The 24,487-nt window shown below is 49.6% G+C and overlaps 3 protein-coding genes across 5 annotated transcripts in view; 2 read left to right on the plus strand and 1 right to left on the minus strand.

Annotated features, from left to right (window-relative positions):
- MEIOB (meiosis specific with OB-fold) overlaps positions 1-4,510 on the plus strand; it is a 37,783-nt gene extending 33,273 nt beyond the window's left edge. Inside the window, exon 16 of the mRNA XM_089896395.1 lies at positions 3,816-4,510. The gene's annotated coding sequence lies outside the window, so the exon portion shown is untranslated. The remainder of the gene's footprint in view (positions 1-3,815) is intronic.
- Positions 130-15,753, minus strand: FAHD1 (FAH domain containing oxaloacetate decarboxylase 1). The gene has a single exon (XM_089896404.1). The coding sequence runs from the start codon at positions 4,805-4,807 to the stop codon at positions 4,142-4,144; it is 666 nt and encodes a 221-aa protein (XP_089752530.1). The 5' UTR covers positions 4,808-15,753; the 3' UTR covers positions 130-4,141.
- On the plus strand, positions 5,229-24,211 carry HAGH (hydroxyacylglutathione hydrolase). Of its 3 annotated transcripts, XM_089896402.1 has the most exons (10): positions 5,256-5,345; positions 5,612-5,753; positions 7,985-8,160; positions 8,673-8,737; positions 10,783-10,900; positions 11,824-11,932; positions 15,329-15,432; positions 15,745-15,846; positions 23,400-23,479; positions 23,964-24,211. In XM_089896402.1, exons 3-10 carry the CDS (start codon positions 8,056-8,058, stop codon positions 24,061-24,063), a joined length of 783 nt encoding a protein of 260 aa, XP_089752528.1. In that variant the 5' UTR covers positions 5,256-5,345; positions 5,612-5,753; positions 7,985-8,055; the 3' UTR covers positions 24,064-24,211. The 3 variants fall into 3 exon arrangements, with proteins under 3 accessions (XP_022450179.1, XP_022450177.1, XP_089752528.1); XM_022594469.2 differs by lacking the exon at positions 5,612-5,753 and having other exon boundaries at positions 5,230-5,345; XM_022594471.2 differs by lacking the exons at positions 5,612-5,753; positions 11,824-11,932 and having other exon boundaries at positions 5,229-5,345.
- The last annotated feature ends 276 nt before the right edge of the window (positions 24,212-24,487 follow it).

Genomic DNA, 24,487 nt, shown 5'->3' on the forward strand with positions numbered 1-24,487 from the left:
AGATCCCACATGCCGCGGAGCGGCTGGGCCCGTGAGCCATGGCCGCTGAGCCTGCGCGTCCGGAGCCTGTGCTCCGCAACGGGAGAGGCCACAACAGTGAGAGGCCCGCGTACCGCAAAAAAAAAAAAAAAAAAAAGAACTGTATAAACACATGAAAAGATATAAGCTTCACTATTAATCAGAGAAACGCAAATTAAAAAGACCATAGCCACAATACCCAGTGTTGGCTAAGGTGTGAGCAAAAAGGTATTCTTTAACACTCTTGTCAAGTACAAATTAGTATATCCTTTCCCCTGGGCAATTTGGCGAAAAGTATCAAAATGTAACTGGCAAACTATTTAATAAATTTCACCTCTAAGACTTTCCCTAAGGAAATGAACAAGTGCCAAATTATGTGTATGGAGGATGTTCCTTGTATCATTGTTTCTAGTAGCAAAGCATTTGAAACCTATGCAACCTCTAGGGCAGGGGTTCCCAACCCCTGGTCCGGGCCGCACAGCAGGAGGTGAGTGGCCTGCTAGGGAGCGAAGCTTCATCTGTATTTACAGCTGCTTCCCATGGCTTGCATTACCACCTGAGCTCCACCTCCTGTTAGCAATATGGTGAGTTGTATAATTATTTCATTATATATTACAATGTAATAGTAATAAAGTGTACAATAAATGTAATGCACTTGAATCATCTGGAAATCGTTCTTCCCCTTCCCCCCCATCTGTGGAAAACTTGTCTTCCATGAAACCGGTCCCTGGTGCTAGAAACGTTGGGCACTGCTGTTCTAGGGGAGTGTTGGGCTCCACCCAGATCTCTGGTAGGCACCTAGCCCTCAGCTTCTATGAAGGTTGGAGAATTACCTGGGGAAGTTACAGTAGAGGTGGGGGAGCAGATTCTGGCAATGACATCCCCTTGGGATGGTCAGTGGACTGAAACTCATCTCCAGCTCTGAGACCCTGTTCTTTCTTAGTTTGTTCCCTGCCCTTTCTACTTCCTCTTCACTTCCTTTCTCCTGAGAGCACTCCTAAAAATCACCTGAACAAATATCCCCACTTAAGGCTCTGCTTCTGGGGTACATGATCTAAGACACAGTCATTAAAAGTGGTTATGAAAATATGCACCAACCTGGAAAGATATTCACAGTATATGCCTAATGAACAATTAAAAAAAAAAAGTCCAGAAGAACAGATGTCAAGCCATATACTCTATATGAACTAATAATATCATGGATTTTTAAAAAGTTGTGATAAGGGTATTGTAACTATGTAGGAGAATGTCCTTATTTTTAGGAGATGCATGCTGAAAGGGTAGAGTGTTTCTGCAACTCACTTCACTTCCAGTTTTCAGTTTTCCAAAACGTGTGTGTTTGTGTGTGTGTATACACACAGGGTGTGGGGTGGGAAGAGAGAGAATGAACATAGCAAATGTCAACAATTGTTGAATTTAGTGCAGGGTATATGGAGTTTGTTGCATTAGTCTTTCAATTGTATAGTAGGTTTAAATTTATTCAAAAATAAAAGTTGGTGAAAATGTACTTTCTGGGTATTAGGATTATTGCGATTTTAGCAACATCAGGAATTATGAGAATTGGTATCTCTCTTTTTGATTCCTGCAGTCAAGGAGTTTGTGTGCTATACCTGCAATGCTGATAGCAGCTGTCTGTGACAAAGCTTGTGCCACCACTGGGTGAACATTGACCTCAGGGGCACCGTACATTATCTGGATGCTGGCTTGTCCACCCAAGGGGGCCATATGTGAACACTGCTCCTGCTGTGTACCTTTAGCTTGCTTTCACATCTGTCAGCTTGGTAGACTTGGTTCAGCTGGACCTCATATCTGATAGTTTTACTAATAAACTCTCAATATAAGCATACCCTTGATTCAGCTCTTCCACTATGGGAACCTAGCCAAAGGAAATAACTATTAGCAAATAATTAGAAAATATTTCAATGACCAAAAATGGAGGACTGACTTCATCATATGCAATCACTGAAATGTGCTGACATGAAAAGATACTCACGATATATAGTGAAAAAAGGTTAGAAAATTGTATGATATGAACAAATTCTATTTAAAAGATCACAATTACATCTGCAGATTTGGAAGAATGTACACCAAATGCTTAATTTGGACTGTCTCTGTGCATATGAAATTTGGGGTGTTTTGGTTTTTAGCTTATACATATTTTCTGAGTCTTCTATAATAAACATCTATTGCTTAAGCATTTGAAAAAAGAAGTGTTATTAAAAGATAAAAGAAGGGAGTTCCTGGGGCTTCCCTGGTGGTGCAGTGGTTGAGAGTCCGCCTGCCGATGCAGGGGACACGGGTGCGTGGCCCAGTCCGGGGAGATCCCACATGCCGTGGAGCTGCTGGGCCTGTGAGCCATGGCCGCTGAGCCTGTGCATCTGGAGCCTGTGCTCCGCAGCGGGAGAGGCCACAACAGTGAGAGGCCCGCGTACCGCAGAAAAAAAGAAAAAAAAAAAGGGAGTTCCCCAGTGGCCTAGTGGTTAGGATTCTGGGCTTTCACTGCTGTGGCCCGGATGTGGCCAAAAAAACAAAACAAAAAAAAGATAAAAGATAGTATGACATTTTATAAACAAATCCAACTATGACATTTCCTCATAATAAATTATAAATTGCATAAAGTTTAGGTTGCATAAGACCTAAACATTTGAACTTTCTAATATATCTACTTAAAAGACGCAGCCTGCGTTGTGGTCAAGACTTCAGGTTTTGTACATTTAGAATGGATAAACAAGGTCCTACTCTATAGCACGGGGAGCTATATCCAATCTCCTGGGATAAACCATAGTGGAAAAGAATATTTTAAAAAAAATTTCTATATGTGTAAAACTGAGTCACTTTGCTGTGCAGCAGAGATTGGCACAACATTGTAAATCAACTATACTTCAATAAAAAAAAATACGGAAAAAAAAATTCAGGATTTGGTCTTGGGATGGCTGGGTTACATCTTGGCTCTGCCACTTAGCTGAGTGATCATACAGCCAGGCTGGCTAGCCTCTAAATCTGTCTCCGTCTGTGTAACAGGGATGGTAGTAATAATACCACCCTCCAGCTTTGTTGAGGATTAAATAATACACAGAAAACTCTTGGCACAGTGCCTAGTAGTACAAAGTGCTCAATAAATGTTAGGAGCCAGCAGGTGCCTTCTGTTTAGGCTAACAGCAGGAGCTCCTGCCTGCCTAAGCCTAAAGGACTCTGCCAGGCACTCTGATAGCTGTGTTGTGCATCTCACTTAGCTTTTTGTCAGAGAAGGGAGCAGGTGAGAGCAAAAGCAGCACTCCCAGGCAGTTTGACTTCCCTGAAGCTTCCTTATCGCTGGGTGCGAGGTACAGGTGCTGATTAACTCTGTTAATAAAGCACAGTATTCTGGAGGCCAAAGACCAAGGTCTGAAGCCCCTTAATGAGATGTGTCCCTCCTAACCACTATTGGGGGGGAAAATGTACACTTTTAGGTCACACAAAAGACAGCATATTTATTTGGGAAACAAGTTTCAAAATTATCTCCCTAACTCAGAATCTATGGGCCAGAATACACACCCTAAGTAAACAAGTGAGGTTTTCATTAATTGCTCACTTATTAAATAAAACTTTTAATTAACTATGTGGAGTAGTGTTTTTCCACATTTGCATGATAAGAATCACTTGGAGTGCCAGAGATTGATTCCATTAATTAATATATTAGGCCTGGGATGGCCCAGCAATTTGGAAATTTTTACTTTTACAAATACCTCCAGATGATTTTCATCATCAAGGAACTTTGGGAAACACTGATTAAACGTGCTTTTCCATTTCCTTTGCAGATTTTAAGTCTTGAACACGTGGTCGCAGAATGACCCACTGAAGTATTATCCGGTCCAGTTTTAGGAAAGGAAAGTAAGTTTTCTGAACATTTGGCTTGTTGTTTCCTAGGAGGCACTGCTTCTCATTTCCATTTCTGGCCCAGCTCTTCTAGATCAGGTTTTTCTCCGACGGTCCATCTTCCTTGAGTTGAGGCATAGCAATCCAATCATTTTTAAAAAATTAGTTTCTCATTAAAGGATTATCACATTAAATAACCTTTTCTTGCTTTTATCTTGTTCCCCTTCCCCCTGAAACGTGTTAAGAAGTTAGGGTGCTTTGGATACACTCAATATTCTGGCTTTTCCACCTTAAATCTCATACTGACGACCCCGTGTATGCCAGCCTGGATCTCATCGTTTTCTTTAACGGGACCCACTCCCTTTGGCGTCCCGGTCAAGATAACATCTCCTTCTTCCAAGGTCATGATCTTTGAAACGTAGCTGATGATGTAGGGGATGGAAAAAATCATGGAGGATGTCTCACCCTCCTGCCTGAGTTCGCCGTTGACCTTGAGCCAGAGCTTCAGGTTGTGAGGGTCAGGGATCTTCTCTTTGGGCACGAACGCGCTGACCGGGCAGGAGGCCGTGAAGCTCTTGGCCAGAGTCCAGGGCAGCCCCTTTTTCTTGCACTCGTCCTGCACGTCCCTGGCGGTCATGTCCAGGCACAGGGCATAGCCGGCCACGTAGCCCATGGCTGCGGCCTCTGGGACGGCGCAGCAGCGCTTGCCCATCACCACGGCCAGCTCGAGCTCGTGGTGCAGGTTGCAGGTGTAGGCGGGCACGAGGACCGGCGAGCCCTCGGGGGCGTAGGCGGTGGACGGCTTCAGGAAGAGCACCGGCTCGCTCAGTGCGGCGCTCTGCATCTCCCTGACGTGGTCTGCGTAGTTCCTGCCCACGCACACGATGTTCTTCCCCCACTCCCAGAAGCGGGACAGCGGTCTGGTGGCAGCCATGCTCCTGCCTGTTGCCCCCCTGAGTCACGTGGACTCTGCCCGGCTGGCCACCGGACGCCGAAGGCTACCCGGAGAGGACCAACTACCTCGGAGCACCGTCCCGCGGACTCCGCCGGGTGCCCGGGAGTCGCGGCGCTCGTCCTCTTGGGAGCGCCTGTCCAGTGGCTGCCTCGGGGCTTCCCGGCCTCGGGACACGGCCCGCTCCCCGGAGAGAGGCTGAGGTTCTTGCGCAGGTGCCTCTCAGGGGGCCCTCAGATCCGCGGCAGCGGGACGCTAACGAGGCACCGGTGTGGCCGCGAGCGCTGATTGGCCGAAGGGCGGGGCGAACTGAGGGCACGGGTTTGGACGCGAGCGCTGATTGGTCTGGGGTGGGGCGGCGGGCGCTGGTTGGCTGCGGTTTGCCGTCGCCGGCGTGAAGAGCCCGCCCACCCCTCGCGCCGCAGCCCGCCCTCCGACTCGGTCATGGTGCTGGGCCGCTGGCTGCTCGGCTGCCGGACCCTAGCTGCGCTGAGAGCGTCCTGCGCCCGTTGCGGCCTGGGTAGGTGGGCCGGGGCCGCCGCGGGGCCGGACTGGCCGGGGTGCCAAGGCGCTGGCCTGACAGGGGCCGGGGCCACGGTGACCGGCTCGTGGGGGCGAGGCGAGGCGAGCCGCCCGGCCGGCGGGTCCTGGCCGGCGTCGTAGCCGGGCTAAAGGCGGTTAGGCCGGCCGCAATCCGTGAAGCGTTCCAGCGCGGGGCCCGCACCGGGGGGGCCGGCGGGGAGCCGCTGGGGCCGCCGCGGCTGACGCTGTTTTTTATTGACACAGGATTTTAGCCCCTAACTGACGTCGGCAGGCAAGCCGATTGGGGTCGAGAAAAGGCCACACAGCAGTTGAGTCAGACTTTGAGAGGGCTGAAGACAGAGTGGGGTAACTTGTCAGCTGGGGGTTGCTGAAGGATTTGTGCTAGGTAAGGAAATGGGTGTTCCAGGGACGCTCGGGAGCCCTGTCTTAGGACCCCTGCTTCCCTAGGGTCTGCCTGGCAGCCAGCGAGCGCCCCCATCCTCCTTGACTGCGGCGCCCCATACAAACCCCATTATTTCTAACGCCCAGGGATGATGGAACTGTGCCTGAAGCCGCACAGAATGCTGTGTATATTCTCCACGAAGTGAATCACAGCTTTTCATGTGAGCTGTGGCCGGCAAGAAAAGCCTGGGGCAGAACTGGGTTCTGTGAGCCGTGGGACCCTTGCCCTCTTTGGGTCTCCTATCCCCGCCTCAAAAATGGGAGGCGGGGCTTCCCTGGTGGCGCAGTGGTTGAGAGTCCGCCTGCCGATGCAGGGGACGCAGGTTCGTGCCCCGGTCCGGGAAGATCCCACATGCCGCGGAGCGGCTGGGCCCGTGAGCCATGGCCGCTGAGCCTGCGCGTCCGGAGCCTATGCTCCGCAGCGGGAGAGACCACAACAGTGAGGCCCACGTACCAAAAAAAAAAAAGAGGCGATGGGCGCCCTGACCTCCAAGGGCCTGCTCTTCCAGCTGTCAGATTCCATTTTCACTGTGTTACCTCTTGCTTTGTTGGAATATTTTGACTTTGATATCACCTTTATTTCCTGATATCTTATCTGACTGATGTAGCAATAGGGGCAGTGGGTTAAGCTGAGTCTTTGGAGCTGGCTAGCAGTTAGCTAAATAACCGCAGAGCCCTAGGTAGGGAGATGAAGCAGAAGGAAGCCATCCTTGGCCACTTCCAGATCTTACTGAGAGCAGTCGAGGTTCTGGAGTGCGCAGTGTGTCACCACTATTAAGGAAAGAGCTGGGTTTTTTCCATTTAGGGAACTCGTCAGAGCATCAGAGCTAAGAGTTCCTGTGTCAGGAGTCAGGCGGGTGGTGGAAGTGGGATTGTAGGGAATCAGCAAGAGTGTGGCTGCCCCGTTCAGAGGGGGCGCCAGCCCTTTGATGCCATGCAGAAGGAGGGATCCAGTTCAAGAGAAGCCCAACAAAATGTGTCTCAAGGCTTGGCCTTGACTCTGCTCTGTAGTCCTCCTGGAGCTCGTATGGCACATATCGGGGCTGAGAGGAGGTGGCATAGCACAGAAACCTGATCATGTGAAAATGTTTGTTTTGCCGAGCATGAGGAGAAGGGCCTGGAAAAAGCCCAGCTGGTTGTCAAAAGGAGGACTTAGCTACCTCTGTGTGATCCTTAACGCTGCAATTCAGGCAGTTCCCTGGCCATGGCAGATGAGCTTGAATTCTGCATCAGATGGCCCCCGTGGACGTGGTCTATCAGTCTGTTGGTTGATGCTGCCTGCTCTCTGGATCCCTTTTTTTGGAGAGGTCCCATCCCAGCACCTACCTACTCCAGAATTTCATGGCTGTCTTCTGTCACCTTTTGCAGTTTTAATCCCTTTCACACTAAGATTTAAAGTATTGTTGGGGGCCTTTGGGAATTTTTAGATTGAATAGGAGTTTCATTGTTGAAAACATTTTGGCACCTGTCTCCTGGGCGGAGGATGCTTTTGCCCCTTGGTCACTCCCAGCCCACACTGGCAGCCTTCTTTGGCTCAGTTGGATGGTGATTCTGTATCATGCACACTCGAATCTAGAACAGTTGTGACCAGCTGTCCCATTTCTCAGGCCCCGGGTGGCTTTTGTGCATTATCCAAATTTCGAGTTCTTGCCATTTGAAAGTGGATATTGTTTTCTTTTCTGGCTCGAGACCTGAGAAGGGCTGTGAGTAACTGCACAGGACTCAGGCTCTGTTAGCTTGCAGAGGCAGCCATATGCCGAGGGAAAAGAGCCTGGCCTGGCGCTTTCATTCTTCATGGTCTTTCTCTGAATCAGGTGTGAACAACCCCAGAACTGGCAGTGGTCACATCTGACAAAGGTTTGAATCACAGGGACAGGCTGGCATTTGTGTCCTTTTAGAACCTTTGAAAAAGAAAATAGGGATCCTAAGTCTGAAAGAGCTGATTTCCACAATTATGAACATGAATCGTGTTCTCTGTTTTCCTTACGGATGTGGTTAAATGAGGCTATCCTCTTCTTTATCAAAGAACTTAGAAAACCTTCGTATTTCACCACGTTGCATCCCTGGGATGTCACTTCCCCGGACGCCTGGACTGCTGGGCCAAGGGCTTGCTTTGAAGTCTCGGCCCAGCGTGGCCTCATGTGGACGCTGACTGGAACCACATTTTGTCTTCAGGTCCAGCCCTGCTGGGAATCTTTCTCCATCACACGGATTTAAGGAAGAGCTTGACCGTGGAGCAGGGCACGATGAAGGTTGAGTTACTGCCTGCTCTGACCGACAATTACATGTACCTGATCATCGATGATGACACCAAGGAGGCTGCCATTGTGGACCCGGTGCAGCCCCAGAAGGTGGGAGGCGAGGCCCCAGAACCAGTTCTTCATCTCCTGATGAGTTTGATAACCACAGTGCCCTTGCAACTTGGCCAAAGCTGAACAGAAATTAATCCATTTGGTTTTTGAAAAACAGTTAAACTAGTGTCCAGCCACTCTGTTACAGGGGCAAAGGGCCAGTGAGAGGGGTGGAAGCGACCAAAGGCTTTGGAGTGGAGAGAAAAGGGCTCCTGTCTGTAGAGTCCCTGGGCAAGAGAAGGAGGAGCCCTTCTCAGCACTTTCTCCTCCGCCTCAGGGCTTTCTGCCCCTTAGTGCTGCCTCTAAGAGTGGCAGTCTCTGCTGGAGGGGCTTTGAGAGGTTGTGGGTGGGACTGAACTGCCGAACGGATCAAGGGAGAAAAAGCCTCCTTGTCACCCTGCTCTCCTGGAGCTGGGGCAAATTGGCAGGCTCTACTGGGCATCACCCTGCATACTGATGAGCCAGTGCCGGGTGTGACTGTGGCCTGTGTCCTGCCTCATGTTTGGTTGCAGGTTGTGGAAATGGTGAGGAAGCACGGTGTGAAGCTGACTACAGTGCTCACCACCCACCACCACTGGTAAGTGCTCCAGAGGCCGAACTTCTGTGCCAGCAGAGTTGCTTGGGCCTTACAGCTGTGCCGCGCACACTCCAGGGGGGAGCATCCACCAGGTGGAGGGGGGTGGGGCGCTCGCAGGCTCCCAGGGGTCCCCCCACAGGTGGGAGCCTAGGGGCTCAGAGCCCTGGAAGCCCTTCTCTCCTCCACAGCTGTGAGCTAAGGGTCAGCCCCAGTGGGGTTCTGACGGGGCTTCTGGGCCTCTGTGCTGCTGCCCTGTGTCCCTCAGGCCTGGTGATGGGGTCTGGTGACTTGGGGGCTCCAAGGGGAGAGGCTTACGCTGTATATCTTGTGGCCATGGGTGGACCTTTGGCAACATCTTTGAAAGCTCTTGTGCTTGTGTGGTGGGAAATTGGCCTTGATGTCGGGGAATGAACTAGTCTAGACGTAAGTGTTTTTGAAAATCAAGCAATCATTTGGAGAGGTTGCGGTTTTTTTGATATTTGAAGGCTAAAGGATGAAAAAAGTTCTTATATTTGGGTCTTAGGACTAGAGTTGCCTGCCCAAGGCCCTTGTGGGTTTTTGAAACTTTTGAGGCTCTTCAAAGCTAGGAAAAAATGTTTATTTGGCTCTGAATTTTCTTTTCCAAATAACTGCCCGAGGGCAGCTAGGACAGCTTTGAACCTGTTCTGTGGCATCTCACGGAGCTTGGGGCGTGTCTTCGGGTAAAAGGACACCTTTCATCTTCTGTGTGGGAGTGTCACGTGGATGTGGTTGGCCAAAGTCTGCTAAGTGTTGGAAACTTGTTGATGTAACTAAGTCACTGAGAATCTTTGGGGTTGTTTAGCCTCTGGGGTATCAGGTGTTACTTCCTGACTGATTTAGGCCCAAGGATCTGCAGTGGCTACTTAGCACAGCCGCTCCTTCTCTCAGGAACTCCGTCCCGTGTGGTGCCGAGGCGCCCTCACTCCTCTGGCCTCTGTGGGGCTGCACTGGGGGGCTCCACCTCCCCAACTTTTCACAGTGTGAGTCTCTCTCCCACGGCTTTTCCCACATTGTGATGCCTTATAAATTAAACCAGGCCCCAAACTGAGCTCCAGGGTGTGGCCTGTGCCACCCTCCCACTTATATGTGGCATTTTCGGGGGTCAGTGATGCGTGTGCTGAGTGCTTGGTGCCAGCTTGTGTGTATCAGCCCCCTGCAGGGCAGGGAGCAGAGGGCTGCCCCCTCTTATCTGTGAGCCCTGCTGTTTCTGGGCCCGTAGGTGAATGTGTAGTGAGGAGCAGGTGTTCCCTGGTGATTGGAAAGCCCTCGCCTCATCCTGGAAAAGCTAATCTTCTGGGCTCAGGACACTCCCAGCCCCGCCCCGAGACCCTGGCAGGTCTTGCACTAGTGTATTTCTTGCCCCACAAGGCCGAGGCGTGGAGCTCTTCTCTTGACCTGGGAAGCGTGGGGAACTCCTGGATGATTTTCCAGGAGGTGCCTCAATGCTGGCTGCACATTCGAGTCACGTGGGGAGGTCATTCCGAGCTGGCCTGTCCCTGGGTGGACAGATCCCCCTCTGGCAGCTGGGCATTGTTTTAGGAGACAGCTTTGCAATCTGCTCGGGGCAGTGGGTTCCATCTGGTCTGTGAATCAGAATCACCTGAGGGCCTTTAAAACTCCTGGGCTGTGGGCTTCCCCAGGCCCACTGCATCAGGATGTGTGTGTGGGAGTCACGCCTTGGCGCTGTTTACAGATCCTCAGGTGACTCTGATGCGCCCAAAGTCTGGGAACCACGGGTGTAGGGATTATCCAGGTGTTTGTGATTTGGTTCATCTGCTCCAGAAGCTTCTGCAGCAACACGGCAGGGGCACAGAAGTGCCTCTCTTGGGAATGGGGTGTCTGAGGACATTCTTTTTCAGTGGAGCCAAATGACAGACAAGAAGCGAGGATCCTGGGTTGGAAGATGCATTTCTCTTCTGAGAAACATAACTGGGAAAAATAAAAATTCCGTTTGGTCAGGGTTTAAAAGCAGGCAAACCCTGTTCATATCGGCAGTAGCCCTAGCTCCCCTTTTCGACTTCCAGGGACCACGCTGGCGGGAACGAGAAGCTGGTCAAGTTGGAACCTGGGTTGAAGGTGTATGGGGGTGATGACCGGATCGGAGCCCTGACTCACAAGGTCACACACCTGTCCACACTGCAGGTGAGGAGTGAATGGAAGGGGCTCAACTGTGGCCCTGCTGGGCTCCAGGCCCTAGAGCCGCCTCCTGCTGGCTGTCCCCTCACTTACCCCAGGAACCCAGAGGGGCAGTCAAGGGCTTAGCTGTGGAGACAGCCTGGCCTGTGCATGGGTGGATGGGCTCTTGGGGCTGCCTGGGCCTGGATAGTCCCTTCTGTTGAGAGCATTGCAAGCAAATCAGTGTGCAGATGGTGACCGGCTGAGGGGAGAAGCTGTATGCATGGTTTTGAGATAGCTGGGGACATTGAAATACGGACTCTACGTGGGATCATATTTGACATCAGTGTTAAATTTCTTGGGTGTTGATAATAGTGAGGTTATATGGGAGGATGTCCTTTTCTCAGGAGATGTAGCTGGAGTGTCTAGGGGCAGTGTGTCAAGATATGTGTGTGTGAACAAAGCAGGTGCCGCACAGGTGGGACCTGTTAGCATTTAGTGACCCAGGTAAAGGGCACACGGATTCATTGTCATTTTAGTTTTTGGTAGGTTTGAACGTTTTTGAAGTAAAGAGTGGGGTGGGGGATGGAGGCAGAGAAGGGAAACAAAACAAAAGGCCAAGCAGCTAAGAAGGAAAACTCTATTCTGGCAAGACGCCTGGTTCAGATTTGGCCTGGTTTTGAGGAGAAAACAAAATCAGCCCTTTCGTTTGCATACCAGCAAACACCGGCTTCCAGGGGGTCCCTGCATCTGGGGTACCCTCAAGGACTGGGTCCTGTGGTCACTAGCAAGACCCATGACTTGCTCAATGGAGCAGTGGCTGTGGAAGCCCACTCGCCCTTAATGGCAGCTCCTGCTGTGGGGCGGGCATGGGGTCTGGGAGAATCTGTGAGCCTTAGGACAGGCTCCCCACACGCAGGGAGCACAGGCCAGTGTGTGCTCTGTTTAAGGTGGGGTCTCTCAACGTCAAGTGCCTGTCGACGCCATGTCACACTTCCGGACACATCTGCTACTTTGTGAGCAAACCCAACAGTCCCGAGCCCCCCATGGTGTTCACAGGTGAGTATTCAGGTGTTTGAGCTGGGGGGTCTGGTGTTCTTTGCAAAGACCCTCTTGGCATAGAGATGGCTTTGCACACCTTTGGGCAGAGCAGCAGAGCATCTCCTGCCAGGCAGACTGTGCTGGGCTCTGTGAGGAGGACCACAGCCCTCAGGGTAGAGCGTGGGACTTGGCTTCAAACACGTCCAGGGTACAGGCAGCTGTGGTGGGAACGTGGTGGGGGTGCTACCTCCTTGCGAGGCTGGCCTGAATGCACCCCTCTGATCCTGGTCATCGTTGTCAGGTGCATGGGGACAGGCCTTTCCTTGAGAGACTCTGCCTGGTGGGGGTGCAGTCCCAGCCCCCACTACGTCCAGCAGCAGACAGGTAGGCAAGTGAGGGGCCAAGGGAGACCCCAAGTGGAGCAAGTCAGACCCGCCTTGTGTGGGGCCTGATTGGTGCTGGGCGTTGCCCCATCCCTCCACGGGCCGTGAGCTGAGTGGGTCTGGCAAAAGCCAGCCCCAGGTCAGGGTGTCACACACGGTGGCCCAAAGAGCTTGGAAGGTGGAGGTGAAGCCCCACCAGCATCGGGCTGTGTGAGTGGCTCTCGATTGGGGCGAGCAGGCCTTTCCAGCAATTAGAGGTGTTTCTCCTTTTGAGAGGAAATGGAAGAATCTTGATGGTGGTTGCGGAACCTGTGAAGCAGAGCAGCCGTGTGACGGTGGGTGTTCAGGGCAGTGTGAGCCAGTGGCCGTGGATGGGCACAGAGCAGGCCCCTCTGCCCCCTTAGCTTGTTTAGCGAGTATAAGCAGTTTTCAGTCTTGAGTCTTCCCCAGTTACGTAACAATCATGATATTATAACCGCAGTGAAAGTTTGTTTAAAAATACAACAGCTGAAGCAGTGTGGGCTCCTGGAGTGGGGAAAGGGTGTCGATGGGAAAGCCACATGAGATCAGGGGTGGGGACGCTAGCATGAAGGGACACACAGGCCGAATGAGGGGTCACAGGGCCTCTGGACTGTCCCTGCAGCTTGTTTGTAAATCCAAAATTATCTCCAAATCTATTATGTTTATTTTTAAAAATACAGTCATTTTTAGGGTCTTTGCTGCAGTAGCAGGATGTGTGGGCTTTGAGCCGACTGCTGAGTGTGGGCCACGGGCCCCTGGGCATGTTGTGGGAGCCCCTGGCCTCCCAATGGGCCTCGGCAGACAGCGCTTTGGGGCAGGTGGGCTGGCTGCCTGTGCAAGGTTTGACCCCCTCTCTTAAGCACAGTTTCCCCTGCGTCAGTGGTGGGTGTGGGGTCTCCCCCACTGGGTGGTTGTGGGTGTGAGGTGAGGGGTGTGGAACCAGCGCTGGGTTCGGTGAACTCTCACAACTGCGCTCCTGTCTCTGTCATGCTGCCTGGCCCCTGGGTGTCCGTCTGCCCCCCATCCCGGCAGGGCCTGGGGTTGTGCGGGCCCGTGGCGGTGGCCCCCTTGGACCGCGCTCATGTTAGAAGCCGAGTGCCAGCTGTGGAAGGTGTGGAGGGCTGGTTACCGCCAGGCAGGCCCTGGACCATGTCCTGCACGTGCTGTTCTCTAGTCTGCATGACAGTGGCCGGCAGGGGAGTGCGTTATCTAATTGGTAGCTTTTATACTAAATAGGTGAGTCACACAGGGTCCTCAGTGGTGAAGCTGAGCTGCCTGGGGCATCAGCAGTGAGGACCAGGGGAGCAGGGCAGTCCAGCAGGGCCCCGGCTGGCCTCTGTGTGCATGGCTGAGGAACCTGCAGCGTCCAGAGGTGAGGTGACTGGCAGCTCCAGGCCTCGAGCTCGGATGTGAGTGACCCATGGCCCCACTCCCTTCTCCTCTGGGGTGAGCTGAACAAAGGGAAAAGGATGCAAGCAGAGGAGGTGACAGCCCAGAGAAGGGTGTGCATGTGGCCCTGGGACGTGGTGGGCAGGACTGGGCACCCACAGAGCAGGGAGGAAGATGGGATGGCTGTCCGGGGGAGCAGGCCTGGAGCAGGGTGCTGTGATGGCACTAGTGGGTTGTCTGTTTGAGAGGTTAGGATCTGGGACCTCAGATTTGGGAACTCATGGCAGTGAGCGCCAGGAGCAGCTCAGGTGGTGGCGGTGGGGAAATGGAGGCTGAAGTCGATGCTAGAACCATGGCCCAGTGTGCAGGGAGGAGAGGCAAAGCTGGCTTTGTAGAGCCTGGGGGTGGGGCAGCCTGCGTAGGGGAGGGATGCCTCCAGGCACTCTTAGCAGCTGGTGGTGAAGGTGGAGAGCAGTCAGCGAGAGGCTGGGGGTGCAGGTGAATGGTGGTCCCACTGCCAGGGAGAGACGTGGGGGCCCCCGGGTCTCTCAGTGTCCTGCTGGTTGAGGACATGGCCCCACGGAGGAGGCCCAGGCTGGCTCCCCAGCCCCTGTGGCAGGAGGCCCATGAAATTCCATGTGTAAACAGCAGGTACTGCTGGTCCCTGGAGGGAGGACCAGATCCCCCCAGCCTACTGTGCCTGCTCACGGCCTGTCCTCTGGGCTCTCCTTGGCCTCTCACTGGTGCCCAGACCACGAGGTTGAGGGGTCCTTTAGGGCATAGCCCCAGTCCTGCGTGTTGAGGCTTTGCTCACGGGCTACCCAACTCTCTCATCTGTGGTCTTGTTCTGAGGGGACAGTGCTGCACCATGGCCACTGGGTGGGCATTGGCTCCTGCCTGGCCTGGAGCTCCCTGGGAAGAGGCCTGGCAAACGCTGGTGGAGGGGGATTGTTGCTCCCTATTGTGGGGTCCCAGGCCCTCCCCCACCCAGGGGCCTGGAGAACAAATGTGCCATGTGTGTCCACTGGGCATGAAGCCCGTTCTCAGGGAAGAGCCTTGGGGGAGGGAAGCAGCACGTGGAGACCTGGTGGGTGTCAGGTGGAGGTAGGGCTGCGGCAGGAAGGGGGCAAGTCTGGGAGGTGGCAGGTCCGTGTCTCAAGGGCCCATGGGGGCTGTGGTCCCGCGTGAGGGGCTCCTGGAGGGTCCAGGCAAGATCATGGGGGTCTTACAGAATGGTGCTGGCTGTCGGGAGTAAGGGAAGTCACAGGAAGGTCTGGCCTGGGAGGGGGCTGCTGGATGGGTGGGGGAAAGGGCTGGGTTTTGGGGATTCTCAGAGCTATGACTGATAGGACTGGGCGGTGAAGGGAGCAGCCAGGGTGACTCTAAGGTTTGGGTCTGAACAGCTGTTTGGGGCCTGGCAGTGCCAGTTAGTGCAACTTGAGGGAAAAGGTTTGGGAAGGGTGGAAACCAGTACTCGTGGGTCATCCCTGGGCCCTTTCGGGGTGGAGGTCAGGTCTGGGGCTGTGGCCCAGTCAGCACAGGGGTCAGGGCAAAGCCCCGGCCCTCAAGGGGGCATGCACTGCTGACAGCCCCTCCAGCTCCACACTGTCCTGTCTTGCAGGCGACACATTGTTTGTGGCTGGCTGCGGGAAGTTCTACGAGGGGACAGCGGATGAGATGTACAAAGCCCTGCTCGAGGTCCTGGGCCGGCTCCCTCCAGACACGGTAGGCGGTGCCCCACCTGCCACCCACTCGCTCACCCGGTGGTGGGAGGACCCTGCTGGCTCTCCCCGTTGGGGTCTCCCCTGCATCTTGGGAGGAGCAGGAGGGTAGAGGCATTGCTTCTGGAAGTGTGTTTTTTTCTTTAAGCATACTTTTCATTGTCATTTAACATACACGCAAGACGTGTCCTTGTCCTGAGGGACGTCTCGTGGGTGCTGCCCCCAGGACCAGCCAGGTCCCTCACACCCATCTCTGAGGGGCTGAGGGTGGGTTAATGAGTCTTCTCAGAGCTGGCGGGCTTGGCTTTTTCCCCAGAGAGTGTACTGTGGCCACGAATACACCATCAACAACCTCAAGTTTGCTTGCCATGTGGAGCCCAGCAATGCCGCCATCCAGGAGAAACTGGCCTGGGCCAAGGTGAGCGTGATGCACTTGGGCGCGTCCTGGGGTCGGGCACCGTGATGCCACTTTCCCAGGAGCACGGAGTTCATGGTGCCCGCTTCAGAGTGGGCAGAAAGTGCTCCTCCGGGGCAGTGGGCGAGGCGGGGTTTAGACAGCCCAGCTTGGAGCAAGAAGCCCTGGTTGTCTGCTTAAGATCCTTTCTGACTCGTGGGTCAGGGCTGGGCTTGGGATTCTGCATTTTCAACAAGTGCCCAGGTGAGGCTGAAGCAGCAGGTCCCAGCCCCTCCCTGCTGTCTGTGGGCAGTGGATTCACCCTAGAGGCTGCTTGTCTGAAAGGCATTTATTTCAGACATGGCCCCGAACATGCCCCGTGGCTCGGCCCAGGGGTTGGCGTGTTGTTCTGGAGGCATCTTCTGTGGGGGGGTTTGGAAACGCTGCTGCAGGCAGCTGGGCTGACGTTCTCCTGGACTCAGGTGTCTGTGTTCAGTCACTGAGAAATGGTGTTAGTAAGAAACACACACACCTGGGAGTCCTCAGGTGCTGGGCTCCCTTCTGCTGAGTTCAGTGAGGAATGGTCTCATAGGTTTTTTTTTTCATAAGTCACCTGTTTTTATCAAGCATCTTTATCAATTTTGCGAGGTGGGCTTGCAAAATAATACTTATAAAAATTCAGACACTACCGTAATAGGTTGATAAATGTTATTCCTTTTTTTTTTTTTACAGTGTGCACATAAGAGTACTTAATATAAAAAACTCATCCTGTGTGTTATTTTGTGGCTTCCTTGTCACTTAATAATGGGTCTTAGTGCTCTTTCCATAGCAGTCCAAACATATTGAGCTTATTCTTTTCATGGTTATCTGCTTAAGGATAATTTACATACGATAAAACATACCTGTTTTAAGTGAGCATTATACAGTTTGAATTTTGACAGTATATGCTCCTGTGTCAGCCCCACCACAATCAAGATAGAGAACATTTCCACTATCGTAGAAGGTTCCTTGCCCCTCCCCATTCAGTCCCCAACTACTGATCTGCTTTCTGTAACTATAAATTACTCTTTTCTAGATTTTCATATAAACAGAATCATACAACATTACTCTGTTGTATCTGGCTCTTTTTACTCAGCAGGTTTTCGAGATTTTTAAATTTCTGAGTAGTATCTCATATGGACATACTACAGTTTGTTTATCCACTCATCTGGATGGACTCTTGGGTAGTTCCCAGTTTTTTGCTATTTTAAATAAAATTACTGTGAACGTTTGTGTGCAGGTCTTTGTGTGGACACATGTTTTCATTGCTTGTGGGAACATACCTAAGAGTGTAATTGCTGGGTTGTGTGGTAAGTGTATGTTTAACTTTTAAGAAACTACCAACCTGTTTTCCAATTAGTTGTACTATTTGGAATCCTCACTAGCAATGTGTGAGTTCCAGGAGATCCACATGCTCATCAACACTTGGTATTGCTGATCTTTTAAATTTTAGCCATTCTAATAGGTGTGTCGTGGTAGCTTGTAGTTTTTAAGTTTCCATTTCTCTGATGGCTAAAGTTGTAAGAATTCCTTATACATTCTGGAAACAAGTCTTTGTCGGATATATATCTCAAATATTTTATCCCAGTTTGTGGCTTGCCTTGCCATTTTCTTAACAGTGTCTTTCAAAGAATAAAAGTTTATACTTTTGGTAAAGTTTAGTTTATTAATTTTTTCTTTTATGGTTTTTGTGTCCTACGAAATCTTTGCATAACCCTACATCACAAAGACTTTGTCCTCTGTTTTCTCCTAGCAGTTGTATAGTCTTAGCTTTTATGTTTATATAAATTTATGTTTAGGTCAGTGATCCACTTCAAGTTAATGTTTGTGGTGTAAGGTAAGGGTAGAAGTTCACTTTTTTGCATATTGACATCTAGTTGCTCAGCACCATTAGATGAAAAGACTTGCCTTTCTTCATTGGCATCTTTCCTGAATAAAATGGACCATGTGGGCATGAATCTACTTCTGGACTCTATTCTGTTCCATTGATCTACATGACTTATTCTTGCGTCAGTAGTACTGTCCTGATCACTGTAGCTTATGGTAAGTCTAAGAATCAGGTAGTATAAATCCTCTAACTTTATTCCTTTTTGAAATTCATTTTGGCTCGTCTAAGTCCTTTACATTTTCATATAAATTTTAGGATCATCTTGTTAATTTCTACAAAAAGTCAGCTTGGCTTTTGATTGTGTTGTAACAAAAGATTTGGAGAGACTTGAGATCCTAACAATATGGCGTCTTTCCATAAATATGATATAGCCTTACATTTATTAAGGTCTTTAGTTTTTCTCAGCAGTGTTTTGTAATTTTCAGTGTTAAAGATCTTGCACATATTGTTAAATGTATCTCTAAAGACTTCATGGTTTTAGATTTTATTGTAAATGATTATTGGTAGTCTTCAGAAATACAATTGATTTTTGTATTTTGACCTTGTTTCCTTGTGACCTTGCTTAACTCATTTTAGTCTAGCATCTTTTTCATAGATTCCTTAGCACACAATCATGCCATCAACATTAAGATAGTTTTATTTCGGGCTTCCCTGGTGGCGCAGTGGTTGAGAGTCCGCCTGCCGATGCAGGGGACATGGGTTCGTGCCCCAGTCCGGGAAGATACCACATGCCACGGAGCGGCTGGGCCCATGAGCCATGGCCGCTGAGCCTATGCGTCTGGAGCCTGTGCTCTGCAACGGGAGAGGCCACAACAGTGAGAGGCCCACATAGCGCAAAAAAAAAAAAAAAAAAAAGTTTTATTTCTTCCTTTCCAGTCTATATGCCTTTTAATTATTTTTCTTGCCTTGTTGCTCTGGCTAAGATCGTCAGGACAGTGTTAAGTAGACATGGTGAGAGTGGACACCTTTGGCTTGTTCCCAGTCTTAGGGAGAAAGCATTCAGTCTTCCACCATTAAGTATGATATTAGCTGTGAGTTTTTTGTAAGTCTTCTTTATCAAGTTGTTGAAGTTCACATATATTCCTGGTTTTCTGAGAGTTTTTGTCATGAGTGGGTGTTGAATTTTGTTAAATGATTTTTCTTCATCTATTATGTAATCATACATTTTTTTTCTCCCTTACTCTTTTAATCTGGTGAAGTATATCACTTGGTTTCAAATGTTAAACCAACCTTGCTTTCTGGATAAACCTTAGTCATGGTGTCTATTTTTGTGTCTGTGTTCATAAGGGATATTGGTCTGTAGTTTTATTTTCTTGTAATGTCTTTGTCTAATATCAGGGTAATGCTGGCCTCATAAAATGAGTTGGAAGTGCTTCCTCCTATTTGCTGAAAGAGTTTTTCTATGATTGTTATTATTTCTTCCTTTAGTGTTTGTTAGAATTCACTGACATAGCCTTCTGGACATTGAATTCTTTTTTGTGGAAAGATTTTTTTGTTATGAATTATGAGACATAATTCATAAAGACATATGAATTAATGTCTTTAATTTGTGTGGGGCTGTTAGATTTTTATATTTTCTTGAGTCAGTTTTGTTAGCAACTAGTATCTTCAAGGAATTTGTCCATTTCATCAAGGTTTTCAAATTTACTGGCATAGTTTTCATAGTTTCCCTTTTTATTATCAAGCTTGTTGAGGTTTAGTTCACATGTAATAAATTGCATCCATTTGAAGTGAACAATTGAGTGAATTTTGACAGACGTATATACCAATTAACTCCCACTATATTTAAGATACATAACATTTCCATCACCCCCCAGAACCTCCTCATGCCTCATTTTCTCTGCCCTGCTCCAGTATGCCATTAGAACTTAGTTCACATTTTCTAGAACTTCATATAAGTGGAACTATACAGTATGTACTCTTTCATCTTTTTTTACTCAGCAGAATGATTTTGAGATTCATTCATGTTGCTGCATGTATCAGTTCATCCCTTTTCACTGCCAGGTAGTATTCCTTTGTTTGGTTATACCACATTTTGTTTATCCATTCACCTGTCAATAGACATTTGTGTTTCTAGTTATTGGCCATTGTGAATAAAGCTGCTATGAACGTTTGTGTACAAGTCTTTGTGTGACATATGTTTTAATTACTCTTGAGTAAATATCTCAGAGTGGAATGGCTGGGTTGTATTAGGTGTATGTATTAAGTCGAAACTTGTTCAGTCTTTTTTAAAATTTATTTTTAATTTTTGGCTGCATTGGGTCTTTAGTTGTGGCACGTGGGATCTTTCATTGCCGTGCGCGGGCTTCTCTCTAGTGGCATGGGGGTTTTCTCTCTGTAGTTGTGGCGCATGGGCTTCAGAGCACATGGGCTCTGTAGTTCACGGCATGTGGGGCTCTCTAGTTGAGGCGCACGGGCTCAGTAGTTGTGGCGCCCAGGCTTAGTTGCCCCATGGCATGTGGGGCCTTAGTTCCCTGACCAGGGATCAAACCCACGTCCCCTGCATTGCAGGACAGATTCTTTACCACTGGACCACCAGGGAAGTCCCAAGTTGAAACTTGTAAAGAAACTGCCAGGCTGTTTTCTAAAGAGCGACTGTATTGTTTTACATTCCCACCAGCAAAGTATGAGAGTTCCAGGTGTTCCACATCCTCAAAAACACTTGGTATTGTCTGTCTTTTTAGTCATTTTAATGGCTGTGTAGTAGTATTTCATTATGGTTTTAATTTGCATTTCCCTAGTGCCTAATAATGTTGAACATCTTTCCATGTGCCTGTTGGCCATTTTGTGAAGTGTTTGTTCAGATTTTTTGCCTATTTAAAAAACTGGATTGTCTTCTTATTATTGAATAATGTTTTTTTTTTTAAGTATAGGTACAAGTCCTTTTTCAGATATGTGTATTGTGAATAGTTTCTCCTATTCTGTGACTTGCCTTTTGTTTTCTCAACAGTGTCTTTTGAAGAGCAAACATTTTAAATTCTGATGAAGTCCAGCATATTAATTTTCTTTTGTGGTTCATACTTTTTATCTCCCATCTAAGAAATCTTTTCTTTTGCCAAGGTCAAAGAAACCTCCTATGCTTTCTTTTGGAACCTTTATAGTTTTAGCTTTTACTGTTAGATCAATATGACTTAAACCGCCAACCCCCCTGCCGCTCACCACCAATATTTGTTGGATCTGTAGTAATTGCCCCTCTTTCGTTTCTGATGTTGCGAATTTTTTTCATTGCTCTTATCAATTTTGTTGATCTTTTAAAAGCACAACTTTTGCCTTAATTTTCCTTGTTTTTCCATTGCACTGATTTCTGTTCTTAAAAAGATAAAGTTTAAAAAACTCTTTCCTTCTACTTACTTTGGATTTGCTTTGTTCTTCCTTTTTTTTTTTTTTTTGGCGGTACGCGGGCCTCTCACTGTTGTGGCCTCTCCCGTTGCAGAGCACAGGCTCCGGATGCGCAGGCTCAGCGGCCATGGCTCATGGGCCTAGCCGCTCCGCGGCATGTGGGATCTTCCCAGACTGGGGCACAAACCCATGTCTCCTGCATCGGCAGGCAGACTCTCAACCACTGCGCCACCAGGGAAGCCCTATAGATTCTTAGTATGGAACCCAAGGTCATTGATTTTATTTTTTAATAAAAGTAATTATTTTTATAATTATTAGCTTAGTTGCTCCATGGCATGTGGGATTTTCCCAGACCAGGGCTCAAACCCATGGCCCCCTGCATTGGCAGGCAGATTCTTAACCACTGTGCCACCAGGGAAGTCCCAGTCATTGATTTTAGATCTTTTTTCTTTTCTAATATAAGCACTTAAAGCTAAAAACTTACCCCCAAGTACTGCTTTTAGCAGCACAAATTTTGACATGTTTTATTTTCATTATCCTCAATTTGAAATAATTTAATATATCCCTTGTGATTTCTTCTTTGACACATAGGTTATACTGAACTGTGTTAAACTGTTTTTTAGCCTTTTCAACTTTTTATTATGAAAATTTTCACACATACAGAAAAGATGAAAGAATTTCATAGTGAACAGTCATATACCTAACACCTTGCTAGTAACATTTTACTAATTTTATCACTGCCTATTTATCCATCTTACTTTCATTCTTTTTAATAAGTAAAACATACTAATGTGTGAACGTCAACCGTAAATCATTTTACCAATACAATTAGGGAGAACAGTTAGAGTTTCCAACATTTTTGCTCTTATAACTTGTGCTACAGTGAACAACATCCTCAAATGTAAGTCTTTACATTTGTGTGCTTCATACTTCTGTAGGAAAAGTCCCTGCATGTTAACGCTCATCTTAATAGATAATCCAAAAGGTTATGACAGTTTACACTCCCCCAACTATGCCTACAAGGACCTGTTTTAAAATTATCCTTAGAATAATTCAGTGGTTTTCTTCCTTCATAAAAGGTGGAGGAAGATTTCTTAGGAGGAGTGAGAATATTGGAGGAAGTGCAGGGAATATTATAAAACATTCTATGCTTGTTTTCACCAGAAGGGAAAGTTCAGAGATTAGCAATAAGCCTTCATCTTTTTTTAAAAAAAATAATTTTTTGGCTGTGTTGGGTCTTCGTTGCTGCACGGGCTTTCTCTACCTGCGGTCAGCGGGGACTACTCTTCATTGTGGTGCGCAGGCTTCTCATTTTGGTGGCTTCTCTTGTTGTGGAGCATGGGCTCTAGGCACATGGGCTTCACTAATTGTGGTGCGCAGGCTCAGTAGCTGTGGCTCACGGGCTTAGTCATTCCGCAGCATGTGGGATCTTCCCGGACCAGGGCTCAAATCTGTGTCCCCTGCACTGGCAGGCGGATTCTTAACCACTGACCACCAGGGAAGTCCCTAAGCCTTCATCTTGACCTCCCACCAGACTCCAACGTGACCCACCTCCAGCGGTTAAAGGATTACTTCTCGATGCCACTGCTCACAGTGTGGGTGGGATTGGGACCTTTGGGTCTGAGGGCCCCTGATGGTCAGGAAGCCTGGGTGTGGGTGCTGACAGTGGCTGTCCAATCACTGGCCCTGTGGCCCTCAGGGTGAGCCCAGCAGTAGCAGGGCAGGGGCTGCGGGCAGGGTGGAAACCCCCAGCTGTTAACTCTGACCTCCTTCCTGTAGGCATTTCTATAGGAGTGAACAGTTGGCCAGATGTCCCAGTATGCGTCTTCTCTCTGCCTGCCCTGGTCAGTGTTGATTAGAAGCAAGGCCATCCTGGTCCTGAGTGGAGGTCACGAGCTGCCTGAACACCCTGTGATGAGAGCTGCCCTCTGGGGGGCTGTCACCGCAGGGGAGGGACCCCAGGAACCTGTTGCTTTGCTGTTCTTCCTGGCAGTGAGGTGCTCACGACCCACATGCTGTCTTGGGGGTAGGGCTATGTCTTCTGCATTTTTGCTAGTTATGACTTCTGTATTAATGAAAAGAAAGCTCCTTGTGCCCCTGCACCTCCAAGACAGCAAGGGAAGGAGAGAGGTTGTTGGTGGCAGCTGGAGCACTCACATCTCTTCTCCACGGGCAGGGAAGGGCCTGTCCTGGTACTGACCCACTGCTCACTTTATCTTCTCAGTCGGACGACACTGGAAGACCATTAGGAGGCTTTTTGAAGTGTCAGCTTTAGAAGTTTCCGCATTAAAGGGACCCGCTTTTCTTGCAGGAGAAGTACAGCATCGGGGAGCCCACGGTGCCATCCACCATTGCAGAGGAGTTCACCTACAACCCATTCATGAGAGTGAGGTGAGGGAGCGGGTCCCACGCTGTCCTCGGACATCTCCGCCTCCGCCACCCCGACTCCTGAAGAGCCCGGGTGGGAGAGGAGGCTGCCCTGAAATCTCTGTTTAAAGTGTAGCCAAAGAATGAGACACCTCTTCTTAAAGGGGGACGCTTTTCTTGACGCCCTGGCTAGGGTGTAGGGTCCTTTCTGACCCTGGAGTCTGGATCCATAGGTGGACGAGACTTGTGCTTGGGGAGCCTCTAGGCGCGGGGCAGTGCCGGATGCCAGCGTGGAGTTGGTGTCCCCGCTTTCCAGGTCACCAGCAGGACTGGCTCGGCCAGCATGTTTCCCGCAGTTAGAAACACCTGAGTTGGCCATTGGCTGTCGCACTTCATTTTTAAGAACGTCCCGCCTCCTACAGGCTCTTTTCTTCCCTGGTGCCCTGGGAGGGGTGGTGGGCCCGCGGGTGCAGGGTGCGGCCTGCTGCCTGGTGCTTGGCTTCCGCAGGGAGAAGACTGTGCAGCAGCATGCGGGTGAGACGGACCCTGTGACCACCATGAGGGCCATCCGCAAAGAGAAGGACCAGTTCAAGGTGCCGCGGGACTGAGGTGGCTGCGGGGCCTGGGTGTCCAAGGCTGCTGCTGCAGCTGCAGCCACCTTCAACCACATTTGGGTATTCAGATGTGTTAGGTGAATTTCTGGCTAGGAGTGCAGGAAATTCAGTCTCAGTTTAATTTTAAATTAATTTCAGAGCATCTTGCTTGTGTTATCAAATGTTCTAATACATATTTATAAGAGAAGAAGTTTAGAAAGTGTTTATTCCCGGAAGCTCTGCTTGCAGACTGTGTTGTCTCCAGCCTTCCCATGGGGCCCCCATAGTTGCCGTGTGAGCCCCATATGATGCCCCAGTAAGAGTCGTACCCGCCCTGCCCCTGGTGAGGCCGGCACGCCCTGGTTCAAAGTCTGTGCTTACCAGAAGAAGGCCCCTGGGAGGGGCACACTCCCCTTACCTGGCATCGTCCCCTCCCTCT

Source organism: Delphinapterus leucas, chromosome 15 (genome assembly GCF_059928025.1).
Source record: "Delphinapterus leucas isolate spDelLeu-1000000601 "Yukka" chromosome 15, BTC_Dleu_Yukka2, whole genome shotgun sequence".
Taxonomy (NCBI): Eukaryota; Metazoa; Chordata; class Mammalia; order Artiodactyla; family Monodontidae; genus Delphinapterus; species Delphinapterus leucas.